The sequence below is a fragment of the Opisthocomus hoazin genome, chromosome 3 (genome assembly GCF_030867145.1).
Source record: "Opisthocomus hoazin isolate bOpiHoa1 chromosome 3, bOpiHoa1.hap1, whole genome shotgun sequence".
Taxonomy (NCBI): domain Eukaryota; kingdom Metazoa; phylum Chordata; class Aves; order Opisthocomiformes; family Opisthocomidae; genus Opisthocomus; species Opisthocomus hoazin.
Window position 1 is genome coordinate 24,468,690 of NC_134416.1, and position 18,842 is coordinate 24,487,531.

The window sequence follows — 18,842 nt, forward strand, 5'->3', positions numbered from 1 at the left end:
CCGGGGAGGCCGGGAATTTCCATCCTCTAACGGAGCGGGAACGTCCCGGCCCAGCCGCTCCCCCCAGCCCGCAGCCGCTGGCACGGGGGCCGGGGGGGTCCCGCCGAGCCTTCCCCGGGGGCTGCGGGGGCGGCGGGGCCGCCTTCCCGCCCGCTCCCCAGCCGCGGGGCGTTTGCTCTGCGAAGGGTCGCACCTTGCTGACCCGAGAGCAGTCTCGCCGAAAAATAGCACAGGGGGGTACGGCTTTAAACTAAGGGGGGGCAGGTTCAGACTGGAGATAAAGAAGAAATTTTTTATTATAAGGGTGGTGAAACACTGGCACGGGTTGCCCGGAGAGGTGGTAGATGCCCCATCCCTGGAAACATCCAAGGCCAGGTTGGACGGGGCTCTGAGCAACCTGGTCTAGTGGAAGATGTCCCTGCTCGCTGCAGGGGGATTGGGCTAGATCACCTCTGAAGGTCCCTTCCAACCCAAAGCATACTGTGATTCTGTGATTCTAAATCACGTAACGCCACGGCAGGAGCCTGAAGCACCGTGAGTGGAAACAGTGATAAAATGGGTATAAATCTGTGCTTTCATTTCAGCTGAAGTACGGCAAGGTAAGGACACAGCATCCTTCTGAACAGCAGCGCAATTTGGGCTTTTATCAAAGAACTCGGTGCTGCCTGACTGAATGTTGTCAATTTAATAACACAAGAAAAGTCCTCGGCAACGCAGCGTAAACCATCTCATTTTGCTCCCGCTTAAAACAATATTTTATTTGTCATCCTACTAGAAATAAAAGCACCTTAAAATAAAGGATGCTCTATGTCCTTAAGCGTTAAAAGTAAAAATAACAAATACTTGAAAGATAACTTCTGTACGTTGCAGTCTCTGTGGGATTTGTAGAAGTAGAGTTTCCAGAAGGGGGAGGTAAGCTTCAGTACATATTTTTCCTGAAGCATTTAACAGAAACGCACATTTCTGTGGCAGGAATTCATGTTAGATGTGGAGCCATTCACACCAGGCCACGCTGAACCAGCTTTTTGTTCACACTAAACCTCTTTATACAGGTCTGACTGCGGCTACCTCCGCGCTTGAAGGCCCTGCTGTCTTTCTGCCCTTTCCACGTCCATTCTGGCTGAACAACAGCGGTGAAGGGAGATCTGCACCGCAGGTCGCACCGCTGTCACCAGCCCTGTCACATGCTGTCCTGAGAACCGGGACTGATGTCAGCCATGTCACTGAGGTGTGGGCTCCCGCCTTGAGAAGAAGCGCTGCGATATGCCCAGCCGATTTCATAAATCAGCTAGTAGATAATAACAGTTCCCTCAACCCGTTGGGAAAATGTATGGAATGATGCAAATCCTTAATGATAACAATCACCCCCGTGACAGCCTCAGCGAACACCCACGAACACGCAGAGGCGTTCGTCGTGCGACTGGGCGCCGCTGCCAGCAAGCCCTCCCGCCCCTGGTCCGGGGCGGTGGCGATGCTGTGAGGACGGTAGCGTTTGCCCTCGCCGGAATACGCATGGTCACGCGGGCACCGCTAGCAAGTGCCTGGGCATCCCCAGCATCGATGCGGGCCGTTGCCCTTCCCCGACTGCCAGACTTCTGTGTTACAGGAATAATTTCTTCAGGAGAAGTGCAATAGCTGAAGCACACAGCACAGCAGCACTGTACACCTCCCTAACACAATATTTTAAATAAAAAAATTTGCACATACATCCAGGTGTATTTCCCCACCTGGGTTTTCTCGCCATTAGAGTTCAGGGCTGGGCTAGAAGCCTTTAAACAGATCATGGACCTGTTGGAGCGGGTCCAGAGGAGGCCACAAAGATGATCCGAGGGCTGGAACACCTCTCCTATGAGGAAAGGCTGAGAGAGTTGGGGCTGTTCAGCCTGCAGAAGAGAAGGCTGCGGGGAGACCTCAGAACAGCCTGCCAGTACCTGAAGGGGGCCTGTGGGAAAGATGGGGAAAATATTTTCAGCAGGGCTTGTCACAATAGGACAAGGAGCAATGGCTTTAAACTAAGGGAGGGCAGATTTAGGCTAGATATAAGGAAGAAATTTTTACAGGAAGGGTGGTGAAACACTGGCACAGGTTGCCCAGAGAGGTAGTGGAGGCCCCATCCCTGGAAACATCCAAGGCCAGGTGGGACGGGGCTCTGAGCAACTTGGTCTAGTGGAAGATGTCCCTGCTCGCTGTAGGGGGGTTTGACTAGACGACCTCACAAGGTCCCTTCCAACCCAAAGCATTCTGTGATTCTGTGATTCTATAAATCCCAAATGGCTGGCTTTGCCAGGGGAAGCAAACTGAGGAGCGATGTAGCAGAAGGTCCTACCAAAAAATGATGCGACATCTGCACTGAGCTCTGGTGAGTGCACTGTGCAGTCGCTAGCGCTCATTTGGCTTGCAATGTGCATCGCCATCTGGAAAACAGAAATATCAACAGCCTCCTTAGCCTGCTTCAGCCCTCGCAAGCCCTTGCCGTCTGCTAGGCTTACACTCTGTGGGCAGTTGATATATTGAAATGCTTCTGAGGGCAGCAGCCATGACTGAATGCTGGTGAGATACTCGAGTCGAATCAGAACCACTGATCTACTTTGCCTTAAACATTTCCCGGACAAAAAGAGCTGTTGTAATAAACTTGCCTGAGCATCTTCAAACCAGTATCCATATTATGTCAACTAGTGATTCCTTCATTTACCCAGACTGCCATATGATATAGAATTTACCTTTTCCATGTAGCTTTACACCCGTATCAGCAAAGATGACAAGGTACTTACATCCCCCATTTAAATGTCACTAAAATCCGCCACACCACCAGTCTGCCGCTGCACAGCCCAGGAAGGCTCCTGCAAGGTCACCAAGGGGCCATCAGGGCACCAAACACTGCAGATGCTCACACCAACTGGCTCCGGCCTCTCCACTACATCTTGAGCTGGTTTTCCCTGCTCACACAGCCTCTCAGCATCCCCAGCAACAGCCACACGAGCCTGGAGAGGAGGATGTGCTCACACGCACATGCGTTTCCATTCACCTCAGCTGTGAAATGTTTGAATTTAGGGATCTGCCCACTGGGTCGCTGCGTGTCTCTGTCTTGGGCAAACTCCTCCAGTTTACGAATATTATTTATTACAGCACTGGTTTGAATTCAACCAGTAAATATTTACTATTCATTCTATGATTTCTATATGATTCCTTGGTCTTCAAAAAGTGAAACAACTGTAGCAGGAAAAGATAGGAGCATTTTATCTTGGGAAACCTATTGCCCATGGTTAGTGCAAAACCTGGGAACAAAAGACCAGGTCCGTATTCCAAACCTGGTAGCAGAGACCCAGATCTGGTAGAACAGACCTAAACCTGGTAGAAGAATCTGCTTATACAGCGAGGAGAAGCTTTAACCACTCAGAAACAAATTCTTCTCAGATGGGACCTATACTACTTGTGGCTTTTCACAACCAGGAAAACCAGGCTTAGGTGTCTAAATATTACAGAAAGTTCAAGGCTGAGGATCCTGAGCCAAAAGAGGCCCAGTAAGGTAAGTGCCAAGACGTGGACCTTTCAACTGCTTTTAACTCTTACTGCTTTATACATTTCGCTGTTCTGGCGATATATGGGGATTTTGACTGGGATTGGCAGCGCCGTCTATGCATTGTTCTGGGGAAGCTGCAGCGTAAGAAGCAAGGAGCTTGGGCTCAGTAACGCTGCACTCAGCATGGCAACACTCACGATCTTCTCGGGTCTACCTTGGGTGCTTTTAATTGTGTGTGTTCATCATTTATCTCTTGTTCACTTTATTATAATATTTTAGGGCAAGTGGTAAGTCGGTGTAAAAGGCTGGGATCAGCGAAGACTGCTGAATTTCTCAGCTGGCTCTTTGCAGCCTGCCTGTCTGATCCAGGAGACAAAGAGCCGTCTGTGCTGCGGTAGGAGAAAACCAAAGCATGAGCTCTCAGGGAAATTTATTACAGGTTTAGGAAATAGATTACATTTTCTTCCACAAAACAACTTTGGAATTGCATAATAATTGATAGGATTGTGGCCTTGATCCCTTCCAACACCTTTTAACTTAAATACATTATTTATAGAGCATGCTTAATATTTTAAAACAATCCAAAACTTCTGTCCCCCTATTTTATTGCTTTACTAGCACAGATATACCTATTTAACACATCTTCCCATACTTTCTACATAAAGATGATAAGGGCGGCATTGCAGTCACAGTTGTGCTTTGCAGGTACACACAGTAATGTTTGAATCTTAAAAACCAGTTTGGGGTAGATTTTTAGTGGATGAGAACACTCACTGATGTCCTCTTTCCACCTTTGAGAAAAGCTTAGAAGTGTAAGTCGTGTCAATGTTCTGCTCGCTGAGGCTTTGCACCTCCAGGTGACAGGTGAGCTGTGCTGACAGTTCACTATGCAAGCTGTGAAAAAAAAATTGCTCATCTGAGTGGCAGCCAGAAAGGACAGGCAGAGGTTCGAGCTTAATAACGGAGCTCGTCAGAGACAAGAGGGGAGTAACTGCCAGGAAGGCGTATGCTAACCCTTCGGAGGCTCGTCTGCAACAGGAGAAAGATTCCTGTGTCTGTACGCAGGAGGATGGCATTTTTTGAGTATGAGAGAAAAATCCTGCAGTTAAGTGTTAACTCTTTACTTCTGAATAAGCACATGGCAGTTCTTCATGTTATTATAGGAAACACTGTATTTTTGCACAATAGAAAACACTAGAAGGAGGATTAACACTTTTTATTACTTGTATTAATTAAGTTTTCTATGGAGATAAATCTTTAACACTGTTACCGACAAGTCAAGACCAGGACATAGCACAGATACCAAGGAGCTTATCTTGTGGAAACGGCTCCTTTCACAGCCTGTTGGGGCTTCTAGGGAGATCTTTTTTTCTGTCAAGTCATCAGTTGATTTATAGTTGCATTTCTCCATAGCTGTGGCTTTTGTAACCATAACTGAAGAATTGAAGATCTTCAACTAAGCACCACTCACCGATTGTCAGAGTCAGATAAACATTAATAAAGATGTTTGGGAGAACTCTCTGCTTCAGTGATAAAGGAGGTCCAGACGTATCTGTGTTGTAAACTTTTTGATGAAAAGCCCACACCGACACCCGTTTTCACTCGATTTCTGGCTGGAACTGTCTGACTCTGAAGGAATCTGGTCTGGACCTCTGCAAGATGGGCTCCCAAGCACAGCCAGCACAATCCTGGCTGCAGTCGTGGAAGATCTGGGGTTGAAGAGGTGTCTGGGGAGCATCTGATCAAAGCAGGTCCAGTTAGATCAGGTTGCTCAAGGACTTGTGCTCATTGTAGAATGGGAAAATTAATTCAGTCCAGTTTTAAGTTAAATTCTTGATGAAGATGGTGATTATAGACAGCAGGAAAAATGTACAGGTGGCCTTCCAGTGAATCAACATGTGCAAGGAGAGAGCTGAGGCTCAGGATAAACATTTGCTCATTAGAGTGGTTGCGAATCAGTCAATGGTAGAAAAATGACTTGGCTGCCTCATGAATCCTCAATAAATAGAAAGACCTTTTGCAGAACTGAAAAGCTAACTTTCTTTGAATCCTGCATTAGTTATTAGGATCTAAACTACAACGCTGCAGTCAGGCAGGAAAGCTTCTTCAATGCAGGGAACAATGGAGTCTTCTACAGCATTCATCTACCGCGCTGCGGTAGATCTGTCCTTCCAATTTCAGAAATGGCACCTGGAATTAGTGATCATCCTGAAATTAAAGAAATGGACTTGAACTTCAAAATGCTTATTTTTAACATTTTTGAAATGTTTATTTGGATTCAGCATGCTCTTTGAAAAGGAGTTCCTCAGGATAAGCAAGGAGGAGTGGGCTAGAGGCTGGGAACGGGCTGCCGAGCACTTCTGGGTGGCTTACAGAAACCAGAGGTCTATAGCCACCATAGCTGACACACACAAAATATTCAGAAGACTGTAGATGCAAGAGGAGTTGGTCACAGAAACAAATTAAATAGCCCAGGTCACTCAACAGTTGCACAAAACATCCTGTCTCACAGGCAAGACAGAGAGAGGGACAGTGCCACAACTCAGCGATGACAGATCTGAACATGCATGGCCACTGTGGCTCTGCCCATTGAACACAGTGGTGGAGCCTGGAGCCCACAGCACTCCTGAGACCTGGCTTCTCACATCCACAATGTCCCCCTGGGCAACCTGGCCTCAGCAGAGAAGCACCATGGCTTGCCACAAGCAGGGCCGTGGAGCTTCTGGGCAACAGCTACCTCATCTGTTCACTGTTGACCCAGTGTCACGAAATGGGCAATGGGTTCACAGGGGCTGCTGGGTCAGACGCAGTGCAATCCAGTTCACCAAGAGCGGGTCAGTGGGGTCATCCTACAGCTAGCCCCAAGGATACTTCAACGGATAAACTCTTGCATTAAAATTATTATATGTGCCAAAGTATAAATTGTATTGGACTTGCATCAACAACTGACTACTGCAATGGCACGGGAAAGGATCAAGCACAATCCTGAACCCCTAGCTCACATGGAGATGAAATTGTGTTTAGCCAGAATAGCGAAAGACCTACCAGGTCCCTGTGAGAAAAAAACACCTTTTCCGGTCCTTTGAGTTATATTTTTCACAGCGGGTGCTCATCTAACTATACTTCTGTGAGGCACAACTTTATTTCTAGTGTGGTTTACTTACTTCTGTCCTTGTAACTTTGCTGTAATTATAGCACTTCTTGGTTGATTGCAAATCTCATTTATGAGTTCACGATTTTCCATTGCCAAGTAGAGAAACTTTCAGTATGTGTGCCCTAAAAATGTCTAATGCTGTTGGGCTTTTGTTAATTTAAAAGGCAAAGTCCTCCCTTGTTTTTTATTGGGTGTGCTTTCTTGTTTTTTCCTACCGGCTTGGTGACTTTCCATTTCTGTCCATAGGGAACCTCATCCTGACTATCAGCTTCTCTCAGTGTCCATTCTCAGAATGATCTTGCCTACTAGAATGACATTTTAAGAAAAATAGCTCTGATTGATTGATTGATTGATTGATTTCCATGGTGAGCCCAGACTCCAGCCAGCCCAATAGGTTTGCATCTCCCCTGCTCAGTGGATGTCACATCCCTGTTACGGACATCTCTTCACCTTTCATGGAGTGATATATGTCTGTATTGTTAATCCTTGCAGTGCATGGACTTGATCTTTGGTTGAAGTCTGGATCGCAGCCCTGCCTGTAGGAATCTGGCAGGAGAGCAGGTCCAAGAAGGGGCTGTGTCCAGTGGGCAACATCGGACACTCAGACCCAGTGCCAAGAGACCTGGTCAGCTGCTCCAGCACCCTCAAATCCCCCATCTGGGGGATGACCGGCTGGGTCATTCAAGACCTGCACGCACTCTCAGTAGCTGTGACACTACTAGACCCGGGTCTGGAGAGAATGAAGCTTCCCAGCTTGCTGAAGTGATCAACTAATTAAATAACTTACTAATAATTTTCTCAAGGACCTTATCTGGCAATGACTTATTTTTGTCCCCATGTAATTTCTTGGTCAAGCAGTGCATCAGGAAGATACACTGGGATGCACGTTATCTTCATTAAAATACAGATACTTTGCTCATCCTTCATGCACAACAAACATTGGATGTCCTTCTTCCTGTTGAGATCCCTTTAGTGGTCATGTCTAATGACCCCACCATCACCTCTGTAACTCACAAACCTGCTTAATGAAAGTAAAATTTCTTCTTCCTCTTTCTCTTCACCTTCTACGTCAAGAGCGAGTCCTAAAATATCAGTGTATTCCTCTCCACTTCAAACCCCCGCTGTCCTCTCACGACTACACTGCCATGCCTGAGAGTACGCTCTCCAGGCTGGAGATCAGCATCCTCCCAGTTCACCCACGCCCAGTACTGAGTGCCCATTTAGCACTTTCCTTCCACAAGAAAACTGCTTTCTTCCACACAGCTCTTCTTGCAGAAACTGTTCTCTTCTCCAGCTCCTGTTTGTGCTGAGAAACCAGCTGAGCCATTTAACGAAGGTAGGTTTAAAGATACCTTACGTTTGTCATCACTTTCTTTTAACTAGTAGGCCCTCAAATAAAGCAAACTGTTATTTTAGATTTAGTTTCGATGAACAAAGTTGAAATACAGGGAATAAGCATTAATGAAGAGCTCAGATATAAATGTCCTGGCATGTTTTTAAGCTTTTAATTATACTTTGCATCTCAAGTGCTTTTTAATGGGAAGTAAAATCCAGTTAATACACAGAAGTGGATTTCACAGATGTACGTCAGAAAGACACTCTGAGCTCCGCTTCCAGACGTACAAAGCAGACAGCTTATGAAGGTGTGGTACAGGTTGCCCAACTTCTTTGTATTTGATTACAGTTAAACTCTAGTCCATTTAAAAAAATAGATAAGCATGGTAAGGGTCAAAAATCAGAGTGAAAGAGTAAGCCCAAAAAAAGGTAATGCACGAGAAATAACTTTTGTTCTCATGAGACTCTAAAATACCTTTGGTGCCCACCATCTAAATGACTGCGAATACCAGTGGCTAATACTGGCAGAGATCTCTACCAGTGAATGCGGCCAAACAGCGAGCAGTCAGATCCCTTCAAAGCCCGATTCAACAAGCGGCCAGTGTCAAGAGAGAGATGCAGCATTTCTCCTTTGATCTGAAATTGCACACTGAGACTGGGTGGTCAGACTTCAAAGGGAAATGCGATTCCTCATCCTGTTCAGCCACTGCATTTTTCAGTGCTTTGCAGAATGCTAAACTTGTTTTTATTAAAGTCCATCTTTTCATATTTAAATTTTTCTCGCTTCCGAGATTCAAGTAGAATTGATCGTCTTTAAACCAAGTACATTCTGCATCCTGTAGAGCAAAAGGACCTACAGTTCTCTGTAATTCGGCTGAACAACTGGCAAAGCAAAAAGTATGATGCGTCAGCTGGTTACTACTCCATACCTGAAGCCTTTTTTTGCAAGCTTAGAAAAGTAAAAGTATTTACAAATATTTGAAGTATCGCAGATATTTTTCTTACTATTTGCTAACAGGATCTTGCAAACGTTACAGATACAGAACAAAATGCCTTTTTTTTTTTTTTCATATCCTGGGTTAGTCTTGCAAACTTTTGACTTTTTTTTCTCCAAATATGCACATAGCTTTTTTTTTATATTCTAGGTAAACTTTATCCCAATTTTCAACAAAAAAAGATAGCAAAATAGGACAGTAAAATAGAGTATACACAAAGCGCCTGATAAAACTACTGTAGTGGTCATCTCATGTGCTGTTTACATCACAAATCAAATACGATTTATTAAATTTATCTTGTACTTTGAAAGATTTTCTCTGCAACCTCAAAATTTAGCATAATGCATATTTTGAAGTGCTTTCTGACACAGAACCATTAAGAAAAAGAACACCATTTGGCACATGTATTTTAAGGCTTGGAGAATTTGTCAGTCTCCTTTATTCCAGTTTTCTGCAAACAAAGGCAGAAAACAGAAAACAATAGCTGTACCAATTCTTTAAATCATTGGATTTATAGTGCATCCTTCACAAGGCAGCCAGTCTCAATTAAATGACTTCAGTGGATGGAGATTATCCAGTAAGAAGTTGTCGTTACAGTTTAAGAAAAGCCCTTTTAATATGAATTGTCGATTTTCAGTTTTACCTTTGGTCAGATAACAGACGAAGACAAATAACCCAACACATTTTTCAAGGCAATTGTTTACGAGGTTATTTATAGTCTGTCACTGTTAGGTAGCCTTCTACACCCTCACTCATCTCTGAACCTCTTCTCCTTCTGTTTGGACCTGTTTGGGCACCTCACTACAAGAAGGACATTGAGGTGCTAGAGCATGTCTAAAGAAGGGCAACGAGGCTGGTGAGGGGTCTGGAGAACAAGTCTTATGAGGAACGGCTGAGGGAACTGGGGCTGTTTAGTCTGGAGAAGAGGAGGCTGAGGGGAGACCTTATCGCTCTCTATAACTACCTCAAAGAAGTTTGTAGTGAGGTGGGTGTTGGCCTCTTCTCCCAGGTAACTAGCAATAGGATGGGAGGCAACGGCCTCAAGTTGCATCAGGGAAGGTTTAGATTGGATATTAGGCAAAATTTCATTACTGAAAGAGTGGTCAGGCATTGGCACAGGCTGCCCAGGGAGGTGGTGGAGTCACCATCCCTGGAGGTGTTTAGAAAACACACAGATGTGGCACTTCAGGATACGGTTTAGTAGGAATGGTGGTGTTGGGTGGATGGTTGGACTCGATCTTAGAGGTCTTTTCCAACCTATGATTCTATGATTCTTCCCCCCAACCATTCCCATGGGCATTCGAATAGGTGCTGAACTCTCCACTATTCCTTGAGTATTTCCAGATTAAAGCATCCAGGGATCACAACCTATTTAGCTATAAGGGTCACCTTGGGAACTGCCAGCCTGTGCGTTATTTCTGGTACAGCAGCACCAGAACACCCAAGTGCTACAGCCTCACTCTACCACCCATGCATCTCCCTTCCAACGAATGTTATGATTACCACTCAGTATTTCACAGTTCTTTGAAAATGTATCTATTTTTTAGCCCGTGGTACTGCTGTAACTTCAAAATCACTTTGTATTCCTCTTTCTTTAGAGCAGTTACCACCAAAGCATGACTTTTTCTGAACTACCTAAAAAAGGAATAATAAACAAACTAAAAACCTGTATCAACATTTTAAGAAGGTTGCAGCAAAAGCATGATGTGGAAATACATACTCCATGTAATCTAAAGGAGGTCTCTAACCAGAGGCCATGAAAGAAAGAATGCTCTAAACATTAGGATGAAAGAACTAGTTCAGTTCTCACTCTTTCATAACTCTGCGTGTTCATGTGAACAATTCCCAGCATTGTTCTGTCTCAGCTTCTCACTTACACAGGAGGGATAAGAACATCGCAATACTTACTACCTCACACAGCTCTAACAAAAAATACATTGAAGTGTCTTAGGTGCAAAAATGCTACAATAATAGAGCAACAAACAAGTTACATCTAGTTAATAAGAAATAGCAACTCAGAAGGTCTTCCTATACAACAGTATAGTTTATTAGTAACAAAGATGGTAATAACAAAACTACTGAACACGTGTATAAAGTTACCTGTTTACAAACATAACTACAAGAATGAGGGGTACTTAGTGTGCATTTTCACAGGAGACTTTTCAGATCTTTCTCACTGTCCTTCTCAGCAGCAAGAATTCTGGGTATTTTAAATGGTGAAATTATAGCAGAAATAGCATGTCCTACTTAAGGCAATAAATTACAAATGCTAAAATGCCGATGCCATAATCTGAAGGTAAATACATTCCATTTTTAATGCATGATGGATCAAACAAGTAACTTTGGTTTATGAGAACTGTAGTTCCTGTTGATTCAGCATTTACGTGACCTTTCTACCATGCAATTTTGCTTGACTGTTCAAAGCATCACTATGAATGCTGACCAAATTGGAACACAATAATTTCTCTGCATAATATCAAAATATTGAGAGATATTCTTATTAGTAATCAAATGCAAGATGCCGAAAGAGCTTACAAAACACACTGACATTTAGCTCTAGAAAACAGCAAAATCTTTGCTCCAAATTATCTTAAGTAATAAATCACATTGACTTCATTGGAGGCAGGATTTCTCAAGAGCCAAACGATGAAATTGTTACCCACGTCAGTAGTACTTGCTCTTGAGAGCCACCCTATCATAAAAAGGTTACATGTATTTATGTGGTTTTGATTTAAAGAAAATATTGCTGTAGTAGATAGAAAATTAAGCTTTGTAGAAAAAGTATCACGTTTTCAGTAAATATCTTGTTAAACAATCCTATATATTAATAACTCAACAGCTTATTTTCTGCAAGATATTTCTCTACAGATTTAAAAAATTAAGTTACTTGCATAGAAACAATATGAAACATACACTTTCACTGCAGGTCAGTAAAAACCCCCCCGAAGTGCCACGAGGGATCTGAATTGTTTTCTTCTTTGGCAGAGGCACTGGAACACCACACCAGGAGGGGCTCCAAGAAGCATTCTTCTGAAGCAGCACTGCATCTAATGCATTATTCCTGCAACAGGACACACGGATGCCTGACCAGGCTTGCCCCAGATGCACAGTGTATGGTGCATGTTGTGTATATATATATATACACACATATATATGTGTGTGTACATATATATATATATAAAGGTAGAGTCTGATTTACTCAGAACTAAATACCATTGTCTGACCACCACGGGACTACTGACTTTAGTCACACCTAACGGAAGCACCTTAACTTCACCAGGTTTGTACAATACATACAAAACACTAGCTCTAAGTATTGACCTTACACAGTCAGCTATTTACAAAAATCATTTTTATGTACAAAATAAATCGCTACAATTCCAGATTCCCTTTCATATTCAGTGTACAAACTACCATAACACAGTGCTATAATTGATAGATCATGACACATAATTTAGAGTATTTATAAATTTGTGTATCCCTCAAGTGATACTGCTGTTTAAGACAGTAAAAAAGAGAAAAAACTTCCAACAAGTTTTAAAAAATATCAAAGATGCAGATGTAACTTTCATGCCTTGAAAAGTAACAGTGCTTTCTAAACATTATTTTAATTACAAGTGATCTTTCTGTTGGGAATAATGTTTGTTTCTCTCGTCTTTTTCTTAAATTACTGCTAGTCAATCCAGCCATGTCCTACAGAAGCTCCATTTCCATTACTCCTGGTTAGGATTAAATACAGTACATTATTGCTAGCTGTCCCCACAACAAAAGTTATGTTTTTTAAGTGCAAAGCCAGATATGTGTGTTTTTTAATAAGGCACAGAATATCAGTTATTTCCAGTGTAACACAGAATCTGTATCAATTTTATACATTAAAAATGTTCATATAAAATTTCAGTCTTTCAAGGGTTTGAACTGTTTCCTGAATCCAACTCTCTTCTGGTGTCCGAAGCCGAGTAGACAAGCAGTGATACGGAAGCTGACTGTGAGACATCAGGTATTCGGGAACAGCTGCTTTGTAATGGAGGAGATTCGATAAAATCGTTTTTAGGAGTTATTCTGTAAGTAAGGAAAAATAAACCACAGGGAGTCACTTTCAAGCACAGTGCATTACACTGCAAAAAAATACATTTTTAGCAATGAAATTACAGTGTATATCAAGCTATATTCTTTTCAAGAGAACGCAATACAGTTCTGTATACTCTTCCAAGCTTAGGGTCACCGTTGTTGTTTTTCAGACTTGTTACTTCTCAAAATGATTGCATTGCAGCCACAGATTTCTTGGGGGTCACTGTTCAACAATACAAAACTATCATACGAGCTAAGCTCCAGCACTCAATGCTTAAAAGGAAAAGAAGAATCCTACAAAAATATAAAATAGCCCATATGCTAAAGATACACTGCTATACGAAATGGTTAGTAAGAATTACAGTACTCTTGACATCTACGGAGGGTTAACTGTACACTGAGAGTATACCGATCCTTCAGAGAGAAGAAATAGAAAGCTTAGAAAAACAGTGGTAATACACATAAGCAAGCAAAAGATCGAGTTAAGGAACCTTACCTTCCTTCACCTGCTCTCTTCATGCTCCCAGCCAGGCTACTCATATCACACATGCTATCTGCTTTGTTTCTTTTTTCCACCTGATCCACAGTCAGTTTAGAACTAGTTAACATTTGATCTCCACTGTTTTCACCTTCCTCGACTCTTCGGGCTGATGTTCCGTCTGCCTCTGTCTCTTTCTCAGATGTCTCTGGAGAGGTTTTAATTTCTGCCACAGTTTCTTGGCTTAAGTAATCATGATTAGTGATTGCTACTGCAGAAGTTCCATGATTTGTTGTGCCACCCGTACTAGTCCCCATTGACTTGGAAATGACTTTCAGTCTGTGTGAAGTCGATTTGTAGTGCTTCTTTTTATGTTTAACTTTGGAATTGTGCCTCAAGAAAAATTCGCATGATTCTTGCAGCACTCTTCGACTCTCACTGATTGGACTGAAAGAAAAGGCAAGCATGTAACCGAATGGAGAGGATAACCTTAGCTATGACGTTATATAGCTTTGTACACAAAAACGTGGAAGAGTAGCAACCAGTGATGTGATCTGAGCTGGATGTCAACAAACACAAGGAAAACAATTATATGTGAAAAGAGGAAGAAAAAAAATCGGCTCATCATGGTTTCAAAGTAATTACGTCTGGGGAACAATTAAATAAAGCAGATCTCTACATTTCTTACTTCTGCAAGTAGGTCCAATGACTTCAGTAGATTAATGATCTAAGAGAGGAAAGCAGGATTAGCTCATAAGCAGCTGTATTACCAAATTAACTTGATGTAAAAGTAAACTTCATTCAAGGGGGAAAAAAAAAAAGACGTAAGCATTATAAAATTTACTTCATTATTTTTAAATTAACTGCTTTCAGCTATAAGATCTGAAACACAAGAAAAATTATACAGGAAATGGAAAAAGAGGGGAGAGGGAAAGGAAGCTATAAACTCATCATCAAGGAATGTAGATGCAAAATGAAAGGAGCTTAAGGACTGCTGCCCTGGGAAATCCAAATAAATAAAAAGATCTAAAAATACAGTAAAATTTATGGATAAAATGAAACAATCTAAAATAAAACAATCAAGGAATAAAAAGGAATTTAAAAAATGACAACTACAAGAAATGGAAACGACATTTATAATCTGTTTAAATCCATAGATCTAAATTTACAAAAATTGAGTAATAAAATTCAATTATTCTATTTCAGAAAAAAAATAAGGAACGGTAGATTAATACAATAAAAGTTATACTAATGAAAATTGATTTTAAAATAAGACAAGCCTGGCAGAGTATGTTATTATTGCATGATAGTAAACATGGCTAAGTACTGTGCCAACTGAAGTAGTCAGAACATGTGAAAGGATCTAACTTGATGGCTGAAATTAGCTTCCTTCATTTGACTGGAAACCAGAGATGTATCAGCCAATGCTAAACAAAACACTACGTCTTCTGCTCTATGAAGAGAGCAAACCAGCAGAGGAAAATATTTTCTGTCTTCTGAAAATGTTGTTGAAAAGCCATCGCACATGTAAAACTTCCACAGACTCCAAGCAAATTTTGCCGATGCCCATACGCAGCTGACACCAAAAAAGCAAGGGTCTAAGGACAACATTTTGGTTACCTGAGCTACATTTAACAAACATGTCTGAAATCCAATTTATTTTAAAGTATACACTTTAAAAAACAGGAATAAAAAACTGCTCTTACTCTCTTTTGCGGTTTCTGTTGAAGAAATTGGCCCATTCAGAACAGGTCTTCTTACTTCCCACCCAGAAGACTGGAGATATGCCAACAATTAATGTCAGCAAATATTTCATCAGAAACAAGAATATTTCTGGTCTTGCTAGTGCCTTTGCCTAGAAGATAACAAAGTTTATTAAACATCAGTAAGAAAATATACTTGTTGATTTATTTCTTAAGCGCAGAAAACAAATTACGTAAAAGAGAGACTTTCTCCTTACGGGTGGTGTACTTTGTTGAGGCTTGTACTGTGGGCAGGTGTCAGACATGTACAGTCAAGTCAGACCTGGTTAATGTCTACAGCTGACTACCCAGACAGGAGATTAGTCAGAAGGAAATATTTTTCTTTTAAATTGAAAGGAAAGAGAATGTGGGGGGTAATAGTATTAGTAACTCTGTTCTTCAGATATAGCTCATATGTATAAGATTTATCCCTTCAACTTAAAAGAAACAGTAAGTGGATGAGTTGGGAGTTAATCAGATTAGACAGCATCTTCAAGGAGCCGCAGGGAACTACATCATAGTTTTCTGTTTATTGCAAAATTAATCCACCTATTTGCAGAACTGGATCATAGGAGCTGAGACATTTAACTCAGTAAGAGATTATTATCTTCTGTTCCTAAACTGCAATTTTAATCTACATTATCTGCCTTATCTGCCAGTCCCATCTCTAAAAGCCACTATTTTTGATGGCCAGGCAACATCAGCTACTTAAGGCGAAGTTTGTTTTCATTTGGTTTTGATCAGCCCAATCCAATAAAAGTCTACAAGCTAGCTCAGGTAAGCAAAGGCTGAGCAGGCCACTCTACGCCACTCCACAGTCAGCACACGCTGCTTGTTACAGGGACAGATAGCATCACGTCTGTCTTTGTGTAACACTCCCGGTTGCTATTTACGCTCTCCAACAGGTTAATTGAAGGCTGAGAATACATGCTCTTTCTGCCGTCTTATGCCAAGCTGTTATATTTAAGCACTACAAACAGTTTTGTTTTGTTTTGTTTTTTTTAAAAAAGCATAAAAGCCTTGTTTTTAACCTTGTATACTTTGGGCCATTTACATCGATACGGAGCTCAGTGCAAAACTGCTGAAGACAAAGTGCGCTTGTTCAGAACGGTAATGGAAGCAAAAATAACCAAGAAGTCTGCGAGCAGTGCTACTCTCAGCTTACACTGACCATCCAAGAGGATGGTTAAGAACATAGAAGGATCAAGCCTTATCATTCCATAACGCCTGTGTTTATAGTCCTGTTTTTAATGATAGTTTATTGCAGTAAAAACATAGATAAGTGCAAAGCAATGAAAGACGACAGAAGACACCTGCATTTCTCTTAGTGACAGTGTCTTCTTTTATATTTGTTCTTAAATGGAAAGAAACAAACTACAAACTACTCGTGATTGCAGGGAGTTTTATGTACTTACAAGAGGCTTAATCCACAGAGAGTACTGAACATGGGCAGATTTACTCTAAAAGCCTTTCCAAGGAAGCTGATTTTTTAAGAGTCAAATGTTAAATATGAACACCTTCACAATTTAAAGTACTGTTGGGTTGTCTGGTTTTTTTCTTTTTTTTTGTTCGGCTGTGTTTTTTTTAAAAGATTTCTTCACACTACTGACAAATCAGCCTGCAAATGACAGCTACCACGGAAAAAAATATAATGGAAATGTGTTTTGCAATTTCAAGTGCTTTATACTTCTACACGTTGAAGACAAAAAGACAAAAGTGATTTAAAAACTGTGGTTATAAGCAACCTTTTAAATCCAATTTAGACTCAATTTTCAAGAATTGGTATTTCAGCTTCAAGTGAAATCAATGCAAATTTACCTTAGGTACTGTGATACTGAGCTAGGCACCCAAACACCGAGCAACTACTTTTAGGAATAGGTACCGTGAAGAATGATGCTCCCCCCAACACAATTTATAACATGAAGTTCAAATATCGTAAAGATTATATACTCCCTTTAGAGCTGTGAGTTGGAATTTAATTACTGAGTGCTATCAATTTGCTTCGTGAAAAATTGCAACGCAGAAGTATGACACCACCTATTTTGACTTAAAAAGCAAATAATCCCTGCATGTTCTTGAACTGATTACTTAATGCAAAAATAATTTACTAACTGCACGGCAGATACGGTGCTGCATAAGGGGTTTTGCTAATTAACTTTCCAGCATTATTTCTAAAGAAAGCTGCTACTTGCCTGGTAAGGACAAGGAATATGGTACTGGTCACAGTGGTCAAATACCCAAGTCGTTTCCCAGATCTTCCGGTTGACCAGTTCATAGACGTAACATCCAAGAAGTGCGACAAGTGGCACCAAGTATAAACCACTAAAAACTCCAATTCGGATCATAAATTTCTTCAGCTTCTCCTGGTTCCTGCCATCATGCTGTATGACTTGCCGGACATGATTTAAAGAAATAATACCAGCTAAAAGAAGAGAGAGACCGAAAAACACACAAAGGCACAACGGCAAAAGCACAAAGTACAGAGAGGCATCCAGATCGTAGAGACCCACAAAACAGACTCCACTGATATTGTCCCCTTCGACTTTGTTCATTGCAAGGAGCATAATGGTTAGAAAACCAGGTATTCCCCACGCGACTGTGTGGAACCACATGGCCTTTTGTGCAATAGCTTCACAGCTCCATTTTCTTCCTGCTGCAAGGAACCAAGTGATTGTAAGAATCACCCACCATATAGTTCCTGCCATGGTGAAAAAATACAAAACCATGAAAAGGAAAGTACAGGCTTTGTTTTGGGAGCCAAGAACAACCGTTTCACCAATTTCTAACTTCTCGTCTGCCTCGTTACAGGCAGTTCTGTTCCCAAGTAAAAATCCGATAAAGTACATTAGAGAGACTATGCTGTAACAGACTGAGTAATATATGATCGGCCTCTCTGGGTACCTGAACCTTTTAACATCAATCAGAAAAGTCAGGAACGTGAAAAGCGTAGCACAAAGACAAAAGATTGAAACTATTCCAATGAAGCTTTTTGCAACATCCAATTCATAATTTTTGAAGTACATATTGGGACATGGGGGCGCACACTGATCAATTCCCAGAAACTTGTAGCCTTGTCCATTGGTCGTGTGCAAGTGTCGTGGACACCAGAATCCATAATCCCTCCGGGTCTGGCCTGGGGTCTTCCGAGTTCCATGTGCGTTTGTGGTTACAGCAGCAGTGGCAGGAGCAGCCTCATCACAACTGGCTAATCTACATAAATAAACAGAAGAGGAAATATCTTAATAGCCCTCATTCTCTGCTATTAATTATTTCTTAGAAATAAGAAAATAATCTGATTCTAATCACTGTTATTATAGATAATGCAAAATGTGCACTATGTGAAAAAACAAAACTTAAAAAAGTCTTAAAAAAGACTTCAAATATTTTCAGTTTAGAATACTATTCAAACACAGCCATTTAACTGTTGTTCTCTACCTGCTGTTTTCTTGCTTATGAAACACTAGTCAAATCGTAATTGTTCTTCTAGAGCCTTAAACTCTACTAAACTTTTTCATATGTACATAAAAATAGTTATGTACAGCTGTTTTTC

The 18,842-nt window shown here is 41.4% G+C and overlaps 1 protein-coding gene across 1 annotated transcript in view; it reads right to left on the reverse strand.

Moving 5' to 3' along the window:
- Nucleotides 1-11,293: 11,293 nt before the first annotated feature.
- FZD6 (frizzled class receptor 6) overlaps nucleotides 11,294-18,842 on the reverse strand; it is a 31,425-nt gene continuing 23,876 nt past the window's right edge. Inside the window, exons 4-7 of the mRNA XM_075415761.1 lie at nucleotides 17,485-18,502; nucleotides 15,257-15,405; nucleotides 13,569-13,997; nucleotides 11,294-13,063 (exon numbers count right to left, since the gene is read on the reverse strand). Of these exons, the coding sequence (XP_075271876.1) occupies nucleotides 12,907-13,063; nucleotides 13,569-13,997; nucleotides 15,257-15,405; nucleotides 17,485-18,502 (1,753 nt within the window). The 3' untranslated portion in view covers nucleotides 11,294-12,906. The remainder of the gene's footprint in view (nucleotides 13,064-13,568; nucleotides 13,998-15,256; nucleotides 15,406-17,484; nucleotides 18,503-18,842) is intronic.